Raw genomic sequence first — 15,057 nt, 5'->3', positions numbered from 1 at the left:
AAGTGAATCTCACCCCTGACAAATCCTTGGCCATCAAATACGTGGTGGAGAACCAGGTCAGGGGACATCTTTCTGACTGCCCCAGAGCAAAGTAGCAACCCAGTAGAGGGAACCAGGAAGGACAAATAAGATACATGTAGTCCTTGGGGCGCCTGGGTGGCTCAGTCGGTTAAGCAGCTGCCTTCGGCTCAGGTCATGATCCTGGGGTCCTGGGATCGAGCCCCGCATCCGGCTCCCTGCTCAGCGGAGAGCCTGCTTCTCCCTCTCCCTCTGCCTGCTACTCTGCCTACTTGTGCTCTCTATCTATCTGTCAAATCAATAAATAAATTCTTAAAAAAAAAAGATACATGTAATCCAAGATAAAAATATAACCAAGTCTGATTTCAGGGATTCTGTAATATTCTTTCAGACTGTGTTTATTGGCTCATGAGGCATACTTGTCTAGTGGGATCCAAGGGTGTTGGCCACTCTCCCAAGCACAGGGGCATTCAGACAAGCCATGCTTAACATGAAAAGAGGGGACAGAAACGTTAACATTGTTGCGTAGTATCATAATGATCCTAATAGTATGAATTATGTTAAGTAATTAATTTGAAAAGTTAAATCTTATTATTTTGAAATATATTTTCACCTAAATGACAAAGTTAGCAATGTCTTTACATTCAAGAGGTTACATTTGAGTTTTGGGTCAAAATTGAGTCACAGCTTCTTATTCCCCAAAAGACATTACTTTATGCAATGTGGTATATTATCACCTCAGAGTGAAACTTTGCTGCTGGCTGCTATTTTCACATGCAAATGAATGGGATTCAGCGAACGCTATTCAGCCTGCAGTCTAGTCCTTCCAGCACTGTGACATTTAGGACACATTAAACCACCTCATCTCCCTTGAAATCATTTATTTGACCTAGAAAGAGAGGACTGCCCTTTAGTGACATCTGCTGGAAGGAACAGGTACATAAAGAAAGAAAAAAGTCTGGAACTATTTTGTCGGGTTGTCTGTTCTCTTCAGGTTTCCACAGACAGGAACACCATGCTTCAAAATTATAATGCTTTCTTTTACATTTGGATGTCTTTAATGACCTGAGTAGTGCAGCTGGACACTCGTGTTCATACTGACTTACCTTGGACTGGTTCACACCTTCCATTGACTTTATCATTATTAGCTCATTTGTGCACATCAGGGGTGTTTGTTAATTCTAACCACATAATCTCTGAAAGACAAAGGATTTAAATGGAGTGCTAACTGGCCTGTCTGAGGGAAGTGGGAATTTGGTTTAGGATAATGAGGTGGAAATTATGCTAAAATGAAAACAAGGAAAACTGTTTTCTGATACAACCTCTGGTCCTCAGTGGCTGGCAGATGATGAATGTGCCCTTCCTTTGTCCTGGGCCTGTTTTCCTCAGGAGGAGTTTAAGGTAAGGTGGGAGTCTGTAGACAGTGCCTGCTTTGTAAGCAGACACAATTGGGAGCCATTCCCCGTGGCCACTTGCTTTGCTTTGAGGTGAGTGAAATGTTTTGAATGCAATGTTCCAGCTCCGAAATCAACATATTAATACCTGCCTTGAAAAGGTAGTGTTAAGATTTAGCCAGGATGAATATGTACTCGTATTCCACTTCTCTCCTCTCCCCTTTACTTTTCCCTCTTGTCTTACACATAGAGTCAGAGGTTGGACTAATTAATCTGTAAGACAACTTCTTTTTAAAAAGTTCAAGTTCTTCAAGATTGTAATAGCACTACTTATTTCTTGTAAGAAACTGGTATATTAGAGAAAAGTACAACCTAAGTCTTTGTGTGTGTGTGTGTGTGTGTGTGTGTTCCCCTGTTACCTTCTGATTTTAACTTTCTAGGAGCACCTGATGGCTCTCAGTGCTTTAAGACCCTTCGTTTAATTGATTTCCTCATCCTGGGGATTTTGTGAACAAGTGCAGTGGAAAGAGCTTCAATCCAAATTGGTTTAATTCATAGTTTGAGAGGTGATTATAATCCATTTCTGGAAAACAGCATGGAGCTGGGCTGGAAATTTCATTGAAGAGCAAAATGAAGAAGCTAGATTGAGAAACTATGATAAGGTTGTTCTAATATCTTCTGAAGTCTTTATACTATTGTGATTTATGTGTAGACACGTTAGCCATTATTGAAGATATGTAGGTAAGTATCAAACATGTGAAAAAAAAAAAAAGGAAAAATGCCGGTACTATCTACCCAGCACCAACCCCAGGCAATGTTCACATGAGACCTGCCCTTCCTTTCTTGTGCTCCTCCCTTGGTGGTCTCAGTACAGCTAGTGATGATTTTCACTTGAACACTGCAGCAGCACCTTGTCAGGAGTGGAGACCCCTCAGAGCCACCCTCCTCAGAGAATTCCAAGATGCAAATCTGACCTTGGGAGGCCCTTCAGTGACTGCACATATTCCATACAGATTTGGAAAGCTTTGTTGAGCCTCCCTAGCCAGGGGTTCAATCCTTTCTTACGCATGGCATGTTTCATTCATTGAAACTACTTGCCTCTCCCTTAGGGGGAGAGGGATGGCACTTGGCCAAGTGTAGGCCATGTCTTCAGAAAAGCTACACTGAATGAAGGAATGAATGGACACCATCATTTTCACTTTAGCCAGGAGGGTCATATTGGATATATTAGGGTTTTCTAGAGAAACTGAACCAATAGAATGAGGAGATCAATAGGATCTTTCCAAGACAGAGCAAGAAAAAAGAGAGGGATTCATTTTAAAGAATTGGCTCATGCTCTTGTGGGGGCTAGCAAGTCTGAATTTTGAAGAGGAGGTTGGCAGGCTGGAGACCCAGGGAAGAGTTGATCTGCAGCTCAAGTGTGAAGGCTGTCTGGAGGCAGAATTCCCCCTTTCTCAGGGCATCTTTTCTTCTTACATCTTTTCCTCTTAAGGACTTTAAGTGATCAGATGATCACTTTAGGATCCACATTATGGAGGGTATCTGCTTTATTCAAAGTCTACTGATTTTGGTGTTAATCACATATAAAAATATACCTTCACAGCAACATCTAGACTGGTGTTTGACCAAAATCTGGGTACCGTGGCTTAGTCAAGTTGACACATAAATTACCCTTCATAACAGGTTAACATCAGGCCAGACAAACAGCAATGGATGATAGACTCAAGCTCTGGCTGCTTGACACTTGGTAGGCAGAAAATGAACCTGAGGTCAGGGAAAACCAAAGAACATGATTGGAAATCAGGCAAGCCATGCATCGAGTGGTGTCTTCCAACTTCTCTTCCTCAGGCCTGAAAATGTTTTTCCAGTTCCTACCCTGAAAGGGCTGCAAGATGGAAAGATAAAGAAGATGGACAGCAGGAGAGGTTGTGGAGAGATCTCTTACGTTCTTCCCCTGATTCCAAGGTCTGGTCAGTCTAGACACCATGGATGAGGGAATGGCACATGGGATAACAGCTGAGAAAAGAGATGGAGGCCGGGGCAGCTCTAGGAGTTAAGATCAGAGTAACAGGAAACCTGGCTGCAGGGAGCAGAGTACACATACGACTTTGACTCCAGAGACAGACAGGAGGCAGGAGTGCACAGGTGTGTGCTCCTGGGAGAGATGATGATGGCCAGGCTATCAGCAGTCATCTCATTCCCTCCCGCCCTTCCTGGAAACCAGGGGAGACAAGAACCTGCTTACTTTTTTTCTGCAGTTTTATGCTTTTGACTTTACGGTGACTTAGTTGCATCCCTGCCTTCAACAGGAATGCTTTTGGCTCAAGTATGGATCTGCTTGATCTTTTTTTCATGAAGATAGGCTTTCTGCCAGAATGAATATTTCTCACTTATGAGGAAACAAGTAGCACACTCAGACTGAAATCAGCCTGCCTAAGTTGGTGCTCTCTGAGAGTTTCCCTTATTTGTTTTGCTCTCTCAGTGCTAGATTCTTAGCTAAAATGTCTAGGAAAGGGCCCCTTTAGCTCAGGCATCTACTCATAAACCTGAAGGCCATCTCCAACCAGGGCACTATTAGGAGGACCCATACCACAGCGGGACCAGACAATCTGCTAGCCTGGGTATCACCTTCAAGAACTCAAATTTAGACTTTGATTTTATCTCCTAATGGCCTATGCATTCAGTCCCAGGGCAGGCTGATAGTGTTTTTCAAGAGCATCACATTCATCTCACAACTTAAACTGGACTACCATCTGTGGACAATTACAATTTTATTTTTTATGTTTAAATACCCACTTGTTTAATGTTTTCAAAAATATGCCCTATGTTTGGCATTTATAAAATATACTGGAAACCTCAGACCTCTGGGCAAGGTTTAGCCTCTCTATCCCTCTGTGAGGTCTTTCGCTGGACTTTTCCACACAGACATAGTATAACTCTATCTAACCCACGCAGAGGGTGTGTAATGGGTGGTGATACGGGTGTGGTGTGCCCTGTTCCCTGGAGGAACTAACTAACATGATCTTGAGCTATATTAATTTGTTTGAGCTTAGCTCTCACTGCTGTCCATCCATGCTTGTTCTCTGCCCCCTGTGTACAATGGGAGAATCATTTAAAACTCTTTTTGGAAGGAGATTCTTCTGGATTGAATCTGAACTAAAACCCATCTCTTATTGGTTAAAAACATCAATTCCAAATTTCTCACCGTAAAAATCATTAAACATTTCTCCAGCTTTAGCAGCTTTAGATGGGGGTGGGCAGGCCAGACAGACAGACAGACAAACTCATGTTTAACCACTGCCAGTAAGCACCATGTGCTCTGTTTTCATCTTGGTGCATTTCCTAAAGTTGCTTCTAAATTGGATTCCAGTGAACAATGAATGGGATGAAAATTGTGCTAAATAATTATTATTATTTTTATGAATATTATTTTATCAATATTACGTATATCATAAAGGGATGAATTGTGCAGGATATATAAAAATTTCACTCTATGCAAAGAGTGAAAATATAATGCTACAACTTATGCTAAGGGAAGTTTTATATAAATGACAAATTTTGTGTGGGTGAAATTTTAGTGATCCATCTTGAACATAATAGAGGCAATATGGGAAAATAAATTATATTTTTGTATAAACTTATTTACACAGAAGGTAGCATGATCCAAATTTGGTGGTCATTTGAATTCAGATGATCTTTTAGTGTAATTTCATAAAAAGGTATGGTAAATACTACTTTCAGCAATTGTGTAATGCCCCATATGCAATCCTAAATGCAGCAATTAAAATTAGGAAGGGAAGTCTTTCCTTAGAGTTTTAGTTTTTAATATACCTAACTATACAAGTTTATGTGGTAGAATATACTAGCAAAGAAGATGAATGTTAACATGCTAACTTTGGTGCATTTGAATATGCCTTATGGGAGTTTAAGTCAATGGGGAAATAATCTTTGGGTCTCTAAGTGTGTTTTGCTTCTCTGGAAGAAGTACCCTGTGGCTGCCTGAGCAATGAGAACTGTGGGTCATGTTTCTCACAGTCCCCTGAATAACCCTTGGGACAGTGGACACCTTGCCACACTATTCTTGTGGCAGGAGACCTTTGCTTGCTAGTGAAGACAGGAGGGAATTTTGATAACCAACATACTTAACACCTTGACTCTTAAATCAATCCAGTGAAAAGTTTAAATTTGGTGATTATTTCAAGCATCTTTTTGCATTATTTTTAATTACTTATATTACTGCTATAGGATCTCATTGAAAATAAATTTGGAATTGGCATGATTTCGTAAAACTGAAGCTGTGCATACACTATGATCTAGCAATCATAATTCTAAATATGTTCCAGAGAAACATTTCTTCATGTGCACAAGGAGACGTGCATGCATGTTTATTGAAATATTATTTGTAAATGTTGTAAAAAATTGAAAACAGTCAAAATGGCTGTCAGTAAGGGAATATATAAATGAACGGTGGCCTGTCTGCATAGTGGAATATTACAGAACAGATGGGGACAAATATCTAGATCTTTATGTGCCAAGGAATGACCTAGAAGAGATGCAGTAGAGGGGGGAAAAAAGAAGTTTTAAAAACTATATGAAGTTTGATACCACTTTTGTAAATTTAAAAACACTAAATATTTTATATATACTTATATTATGTTTGTTTTTATATTTTTATATGTATACATTTTACTTATATTTATTCATATCCCTATGTATGTTTGTGTGTCTGAAGAGAGGCATCACACTCAGGAGAGAGATTATATGAGGGAAAAGGAGACATAGCTAAAATTAAGATAGTGGTTAAAAGAGACTTTTACTTTACCTGTAATATATTTTTACATGTGATTTGTGTAATCAAAATAAAAATGTGTGGAACTATGAATAGAAGCAACTGTATCAAGTGAAAGCAGTTGTTAATTCTGGATATGGACAATAAGAGTATTCTTCTGTTATTTGTACTTTTCTGAATTTTTAAAAAATTTCAAAGCCTAAAAACAGGAAAGTGGTTCATCCTTTTATGTTCACTCCCTTCTTGTATTGTTGGAAGCTCAGTTTGGGAGGACCGTTAGGATTTATGGTTTGTTGTGAGAGGAGAGTCCTTTTTGTAATTTAAAGCTACTGTGTTGAAGGGAAACCATGGGTCTAGGGTATTTGGATTTATATAACTTTATCTCTTATATGTTTATAGTGAGAATTTCACATCATTTATAAAGTTTCTTTTAAAAATATAGTACAGACACATCGAATAACAATGTATGATGTTTAAGCAGTATATTCCATCTTACAAAGAAGTATATTCGCTTTGAGTTATTTTAATTGAATACCTTTGAAAAAATTTCATGCATCTTTTTTATTTCTTGGTGTCAGGATTTAATTGAATGATTTTAATTGAAAAAGCTCCTATAAAATTGTACATATTCTTCCAAAGTCAACTCAAGAGAAACATAAAATGATAGAATTTTAAGGTAATCTTACAAAGATTTTGAATCAAGAACTCTTTTTTATGGTGGTGAAAAATTTTATTTTGAGAAGTTAGTTGAGGGGAAGTAGATATTTAGTTTTTTGTTTTTCCTTTTGTGTTTGTTTCCTGACACACTAATGTCTGGCTTTCGTCACCCTCTTGAAGAGCTGATTAACATTTCCACCAAAATCATAGGCAGCGGAGTGGGTTCTTCTCTCACTGATAGAGAGGGTCTAGGCAGACCAATACCTAAGTTGGCTATCTGTGCAGAGCATTTTGTTTGTTGCTCTGTTGTGCCACTAATACTTTATATACTAGTGCTGTAATTATTTGTTTGTAATCCTCAATTCAACTGTGCCTGCTCAGTAGCAGGGACCATATATTGCACATCTTTGTGTCCCTATTATGTAACACAATATGTGGCATGTAGTTGGCACTCAATAATTTACATGCTGAATAAAATAATGTATTAATTGATGAAGGAGAATGTTGGTTGTCTCTTACACTAATTGTTTTGTTGACTTGTTTTAATACTTCCTTAGAAGGCTGTTATATTCCTGGACTATGAAGAAAAGTTAACTAATTATTAATAATTTTGCCTAAACCCAAGTAATGGTGTTATGTTGAATTGATAAGTGACATCTGATCTATCAATATGGTCCAAATTAATTATGCTCAATTGGCATGTTGCCATATATAGAATTTGTCTTAGTGCCATATAAATATAACCTAAAGGAAATGGTGTAACTGCCTTTAACACTTTGAAGAGCTCTGTAAGTAGCTGCACTTGTCCGGCACCTTGGGACTAGCATATAGCTCCTGATACGCATAATCTGCTATAAACAATGTACCTGCCTAATGATTATGCATAATGTACTTAATTCTGTCTTATGTTTAGTCCTTTAGTGCCATAATTTGGCTATAAAAGGAGAATTAGTTTTCAAGTTTCTGGAAATAATAGCACCACTGGAATTCACATATTATAATCTTTCTCCCTCTTTTTATGTTCCCAGAGACTTGAGGTTTAACAGAATACGAGAAATTCCTGGGAGTGCCTTCAAGAAACTCAAGAATTTGAACACTCTGTGAGTACTTATCGCTTATCTGTGAGGTTTCTAAAAATACAATGTAGTTGCATTGCAGTTTGACATAAAAAGTCGTTTGGAGAGTAAAGAACAGCTAGTATGGGAGTGAAAACTTGCTGGTGCTCTCGTAACCAGAAATTCTCTGCTTCTTTCCACTGCCTATATTTTTGTTACCTTCTGAATCTGGGAGAAATTCCTACTTATCTAATTGTCCTTTAAATTCTATTTGTTTAGAAAAGCTTCATGGATGAAGAAACTGAGAGAAAGAATAGTTAAATAATTTGTCTATGGGTCTCATAGCCAAAGCAATAGGCATGAAATTAAAATTCATGGTCTTGTGATTACAAAGTCCATACTTTCACCAAATATCTTTAAAATCATGTATTTTGAGGAAAAGCTACAACTTTATGGTTAAGTTCTGATAAAAATTTTCAATGTGTAAAAATACTCATTTTATTCATTCAAGAGATTTTATTATCTGTGGTCTACTTAGCAGTTTGCTGGCTTTGGGTCCAGACCAAAATACACAGGAGTCTGCTATGGTATAGCAGATAATCTGACCTTGCAGATAATCAGTAAACAAAGATCAACTGTAAAAACTGTAAAACATGTAATAAAAATATGGCAACTACTATAATGGAAGAGAGTAGAATGCTATGATAGATGATGACAGGGGGCTTACAGGTATTAACATTGCTCAGTATTTAAAATTACTTATGTTGCACTTAGATTAATCCGTAAGGTAAAATCACTGGAAGTTAAGAATATACAGTGTTGTTAGAACTACATGGGTACATCAATCTTCTTGACATAATATTTTCATAATTGAGTTAATAATATTTTCAACCTAGCTGAATTTATCACCATATTACAGCCAAGCTAGTCCTTCTAATCAGGGTTGAGATTATAACTTTATACTTGTGCTTTTCCCACCTGGATTCTCTCCAATAACTGATGCCTGAATACATATACTTTATCACAATATCTCTGGTTGGGGTGATGTAAGAGCATAAGGAAGTAAGGACTGCAAGGTTTATTTCTTACTTAACAATAAAGCAGTTGTTCTCAAACCATAATATATAAAAAATTTTCCTGGAGAGCTTGTGGACATGAAGATGCCTAGTCCTCTTCCCCAAAGATTCTGATTTAAGACTTCTCAGGAGAGACCTAAAGATTTGCATTTTAACGAGTATCTCCAGGGGGTCTGACACTTGGGGAACACCTTCATCGAAGCGTTCAATCTACATATCTACTGAGATATGTAGATGATAGAAAACCAAATATCTTATTAATTAATCAAATGTTACCAAGTGTTATCAAATCCATTCTTCCAATATAGTTGCCACTTAAAAGTTTTTTGAGGAGTGTAACAAAGTGATGATCTTTATTGCAGTTTGGCCACATTTTGGAGTTACAGCACATAACACTGTAATTATTAATGAACAGTCCATCTCCTCATTTGGTAGAAACCATACTTATTATTAATTTGTGTCTAAATATTTTTATTAAAAAACCAAAATGAAATAATTATCATTTGTGGTGTTAATTACAAGCCTCATTCTATACTGGTTGCTTTATGTATATTAGCTCCATTTCTCACTCCATTTCATACTGTGTGATAGATGCTATTATTTCCATTTTACAGATTAGGAAACTGAGACTAATAACTGTAGTGTAATTTACCTACATTCATACATCTAGAAAGGGGCAGAGTCAGGATTCACACACATGTTGATCTGTTAACTGCTGGGCTGTATGGTTTCTCATGATAGATTTTAGGAAGGCTAGTTCTCTGGAATAACAGGTGATGGATAACTTAAGTAGTAAGTTGTGTAAGAAGGAAAGAAGTGAGGTCAGAAATGGGACACTGGAAGACTGCTGGGGTTGGAGATAACTTGTGCTAGACCTGTGTGGTGAAGCCCCAGTTGCTCAATGAGTTCTGAGGACCCAACAGAGTTATACTTATAATGCAGGTATGTTCATGAAAGTTAGGGAAAAATAAACCTTTTAGCTGGTGTAATTACTGAGTTCCTTGTTGTATGTTTTTTTTTTTTTTAAACTACCAAATTACCAAATTTTGTAAGAAAATCTCAATATTTAAAATATTTCTCAAATAAGATATTATTATAAGGTATGATATTATGTTTTATATAATGTGATGAGAAATCTTCACTATGCCTCATTTTATGAGAGCTTTTTATCATGCTGATGAATCAACAGTCACTATTTCATTTATTTGTTTTTATTTAAAGATCTGGCATAATGTTTTCTTTTCTCTCAAGACTTTGAAGGATTGATGTTTAATGGTTTGCCAAAGGTGTTACTCTGTTAAGTAGCCATAACTTTAGTTAAGATATTTGATTTGTCTTTAAGGTTATTCTGTGATGTAGCAAGGGAACAAAATTTCCTGTAGTAAATACTATTGTAGTTTCCTAGTTGGAGGTATGTAGGACAATTTTAAAACAGGCATTAATTTCTGGGATAATAGAAACATGTAGATTAGATTTGGCTTTCCACCCATTATTAGTAATAAGGCTTTGGTTGGATCACTTTGTAACTTCTTTACTTTGTACCTTGCTTTTAAGATGAAAAAATAACCACACATGGTTTTATGCTGAGTTAGCCAGTATCATACAAACTATCCAGGTGAAAAAAAAAATCTCAAAGATCTGAATAAAATACAAAAAGCATCTCTTTGAAAGTTCAGATGGCAATGAAAGCAGCCAAGACTTGAGCAGCTAAAATCTGGAAAAGAAAGGAAGCTCATTGAGCTGACTCAAACCTTCTGTGCAACTTTTCCTCCTCTGGCCATTTGCCAAATCAAGATGCAGAGCATGGAGGATGAAAAGAAGGCAATAACCTAGATTTCATGTCAGTCTCACTGGACTGGGAAGACAAAGATTGGAATTTAAGACCACCAAGACAACCAGCACTAGAAGGCCAGGATACCTGAAAGAAGGCAGCTGCAGAATAGTGAGGTGAAGATTTTGCCAGCCATTTCATTGAGGCACTTGCTAACTTAAAACTGAAACACATAGAGAGAGGGTACTAGGAAGCCAAGGAGAAAGCAGCTATTAAGACTTAAAAAGCTAATCAGAGATTTTGGCCACTTCAATATACCAGAGAAACAAAAAGAAGACTTTAGGGCCCATCACAGAAAAAAAACCCTGATAAATACCCCTGGCTTTATTTTTTTTTAAAGATTTTATTTATTTATTTATTTTTAAAAAGAGAGAGAGAGCAAGCAAAAGAGAGGGAGAGAGAGCAGAGGGAGAGGGACAAGCAGACTCTGTGATGAGGGCTTGATCTCACAATCCTGAGATCATGACCTGAGCCAAAACCAATAGTCAGATGCTTAACTGACTGAGCCACTCAGGTGCCCCAATACCCCTGGTTTTAATTTTATACTCCTAAAAAGCTATGCCCTAGAAGCAATGGACCATTCTAGACTGGGTGAAGGTGATCTGCTGTATTTTTTCTGCCTCCTAAAAACAAATCAAACCTTCTCTGGAAAAAATATAAAATGATCCCAACCCTCTACAATTTTTCACTCAAATCAGTCAATGAAAGATGTCCAAGCATGCCAGGAAAACCAAGAGAAAAAAAAAAAAAAGATAACCAAAGAAGCTATGTTTAAGATTTTGAAGTTATAAAACACAGACTTTAAAATAATTAGAATTAGCATATTTAAGGTAATATATGAAATGATAAAAATTTTCACCAGATAAGAAGTAATTACTATGTTTTTCTTAGACCTAAGAAGATCATTCCATTTAGGAATTGAGTGGATTGATTCAATCATAGATTAGAATATGGCAGAAGGGAGAATCAGAGTCCTGAAAGATAGTTTATTAAAAATTACCCAGAGAGAAGCACATCGGGGGAAAAAAGATGGGAAACACAGAAAAGAGAGTAAAAGACAGGGACATGACAAAAATATCTACAAGTAATTAGAAGATGACAAAGAAAATAGGACAGGGGCAATATTTGAAGAAATTTTAACCACCAATGTTCCTCTAAAACAAAAGATAACAAGTCAACAGTTTCAAGAAGCCTTATGAAACTATGTAGGCTAAATATACAGAGAACTACACTCAGTCACACTGTAGTATACTTGCTGAAAACTAAAGACAAAAGGGTCATTTAAAAAAATATTTTTTAGGTAAACATACATTATCTTTTAAGAAATAGCCATGGAAATGGTGAAAATTAAAAACAATGGAAAACCATTTTGCTGAGAAAAAAAATAATGGAAAGACTTGAATTCTATTCACAGGGAAATTAGCCTTTAACAATGAAGGTAAAAAACCCAAACAAACAGACATTTGCAGAGACATAAAAGCTGAGATAATTTGCATTCAGTAGGCCTGCAAATTCTTTTTTCCCTCAGGCATAAGGAAGAAGATGCAAAATGGAAATGCCAAGTGTAGGATACAATGAAAAACACATAAAGGGTAAATATTTTGACTAACTTTAAATTATTTATTTCTTTTTTTAAAAGATTTATTTATTTATTTTAGAGAGTGTTTGAGCACACACCAGTGTGGGGAGGGGCAGAGGAAGAGACTCTTCAAGCAGACTCCCTGCTGAGTGCAGAGCCCAACCTGGGTTTTGATACCATGACCCATGAGATCATGACCTGAGCTCAAGCCAAGAGTTGGTTGATTAACCAACTGAGCCACCCAGGCACCCCATTTATTTCTTATAATAATAATGTGCATGTAACATATGTAGAATTAAAAGAAATGATAACAATAGGACAAAATATAGGAGGAAGTCAAATGGAATTAAAATGCTTTAAGGTATTTTCTTTGTAAAGAAAGTGCTAAAATTATCAACTAAAAGTAGACATTAATGAGGTCAGTATACTTGTTGTAATTTCTGGGGTAACCACTACAAGAATAATAAAAAATGTATACTTAAGAAGTTAATAAGAGAAAAATCAAATAATAAAAATTATTGATTAATACAAAGAAAGCAAGAAAGGTAAAAGGAACAAAGAACAAACATGAGAAATATTAATATTTACCTATGTCATATTTGTGTATACATGAAATACACAGTAATATTCAGATTGGCTATTAAATGAATAACTTAATTTATTGATATAAAAAATCAAGTTTTGGGGGAGGTTGGGGGGGTAGGGTAGCCCGGGGATGGGTATTAAAGAAGGCACATGTTGTAATGAGTACTGGGTGATATATGCAAATAATGAATCATGGAACACTACATCAGAAACTAATGATGTACTGTATGGTGACTAACATAACATAAAAAAAAATTTAAAAAATTAAACATTTATCATCAAAAGGCAGAAAGTGAAAAGGCCATCCATAAACTGGGAATGTATAGATCTGACAAAGGACCTGTATCTAAAACATATAAGGAATTCCTGTATCTCAATAAAAAGACAACTCAGTGAAAAAAAAAAATCGAGTATATGTCTATATTCTAGTAACAACCATTTCAAAAATGAAATTTTTAAGTGATATAATTTGTAATAACATTAAAAATTTTGATAAGTAGAAATAAATGAAACAAAGATTATATATAACTTGATGAGAAAACTATAACAGATTACTGGGAGAAATTAAAGAAATCTGAAATAAATGAATACATATATCATGATTATGAATTGGAAGACTTGATATTGTTACATTATCATTTCATTTCAACTTGATTTATAGATTCAATGCAACCCCAGTCAAATCTCAGCAGGCTGTTCTGTGAAAGTTTATAAGCTGAATCTACAAAAGGCCACACATAGTTATCAAGTAGTAAAGAAGGATGTTGTAGAAAGATTTAGACTCGATATCAAGAGTTATTATAAATAAAATAAATTACAAGTGTGGGTTTGGTTCAATGACAAAGAAACAAATGAAACAGAATGAAGAGTCCAGAAACAGACCCACATGTAAATGGTTATCTGAGATGTCACAAATGTGTATTGCATTGCAGTGGGAAAATGACAATTATCTAGTAAATGGTGCAGAGTTATTTGCATATCCATGATGAAAAAGATAGATTTTGGCACTATTTCACTACTTTGGCTCACATACTATAATCAATTCTAGATGGATCATAGATCATGTAAAAGATAAAAATAATAAGGATTCTAGAAGATAACAGAAAAAAATCTTCATATCCTTAGGACAGACAAACATTTCTCAGAGGACACACACAAAAAGCAATAACAGTAAAGAAAATGATTGATAAATTGGATTTCATTAAAATTAAGAACTTCAGCTTACCAAAGACACCTTTATGAATAAAAAAAGAAGCCACAGCCTGGAATATTTGCAATTATGTATATCCAATAAAGGATTTGTATCAGGAACTCTTACAAATCAATAAGTAAAAGACAAAAACCCCAAATAAAAAATATGTAACAGCCATTTGACAAATTATAATATCCAAATGGCCAATAAACTCATGAAGATGTATTCAACATCCCTTTGCATCAGGGAAATGCAACATAAAATGACAATAGGATACCTCACACCTCCATTACAACAAAAAACACTCAAAATATCCACTTATAATGGAACACTGGCTCAATTATTTTAGAACATTGGCAGTATCCACTAAAACTAAATACATGTACATCTGGTGACTCAGAAATTGCACATATAAGCATATAATCCACAGAAAGGAGTATAGTATTTCAAAATTATGTATAAGAACTTGGTAGAAACATTACTTGTAATACTGAAAACTGGATAAAAGCCAAATTATCCATAAATAAATTGCAGTAAATTCACACAATGGAATATTATAGAGTAAATAAAAAGAATGTATTATAACCACATGCAACAACACAGATAAATCATGCAGATGAAATTTTGGAAGAATTATGCTAGACACAAAAGAGGGCATGCACATGTTATGGTTCCTTTCATAAAAAGTTCAGAACCAGGTCAAACAAAATACAAACTTTTCTATGTTGATAGAAGCTGAGGTTTACTGGCTGGAAGAAAGCATGAGGGATTTTCTGTGATCTTGAAGATGTTTGGTTTCTTGGTTTGTATGGTGGGAACATGAGTGTTTTTATTTTTTTAATAGAAAAATATCAAGTGATATACTTAAGAGGTCATTAAAA

The 15,057-nt window shown here is 35.8% G+C and overlaps 1 protein-coding gene across 1 annotated transcript in view; it reads left to right on the top strand.

Moving 5' to 3' along the window:
• The window catches only part of PXDNL (peroxidasin like), a 483,807-nt gene that overhangs the window by 160,201 nt on the left and 308,549 nt on the right, over positions 1-15,057 (top strand). Inside the window, exon 2 of the mRNA XM_021688214.1 lies at positions 7,887-7,958. Coding sequence (XP_021543889.1) covers positions 7,887-7,958 — 72 coding nt within the window. The remainder of the gene's footprint in view (positions 1-7,886; positions 7,959-15,057) is intronic.

This window comes from Neomonachus schauinslandi, chromosome 4 (assembly GCF_002201575.2).
Source record: "Neomonachus schauinslandi chromosome 4, ASM220157v2, whole genome shotgun sequence".
Taxonomy (NCBI): Eukaryota; Metazoa; Chordata; class Mammalia; order Carnivora; family Phocidae; genus Neomonachus; species Neomonachus schauinslandi.
This window is presented reverse-complemented; position numbering and strand designations above follow the sequence as displayed.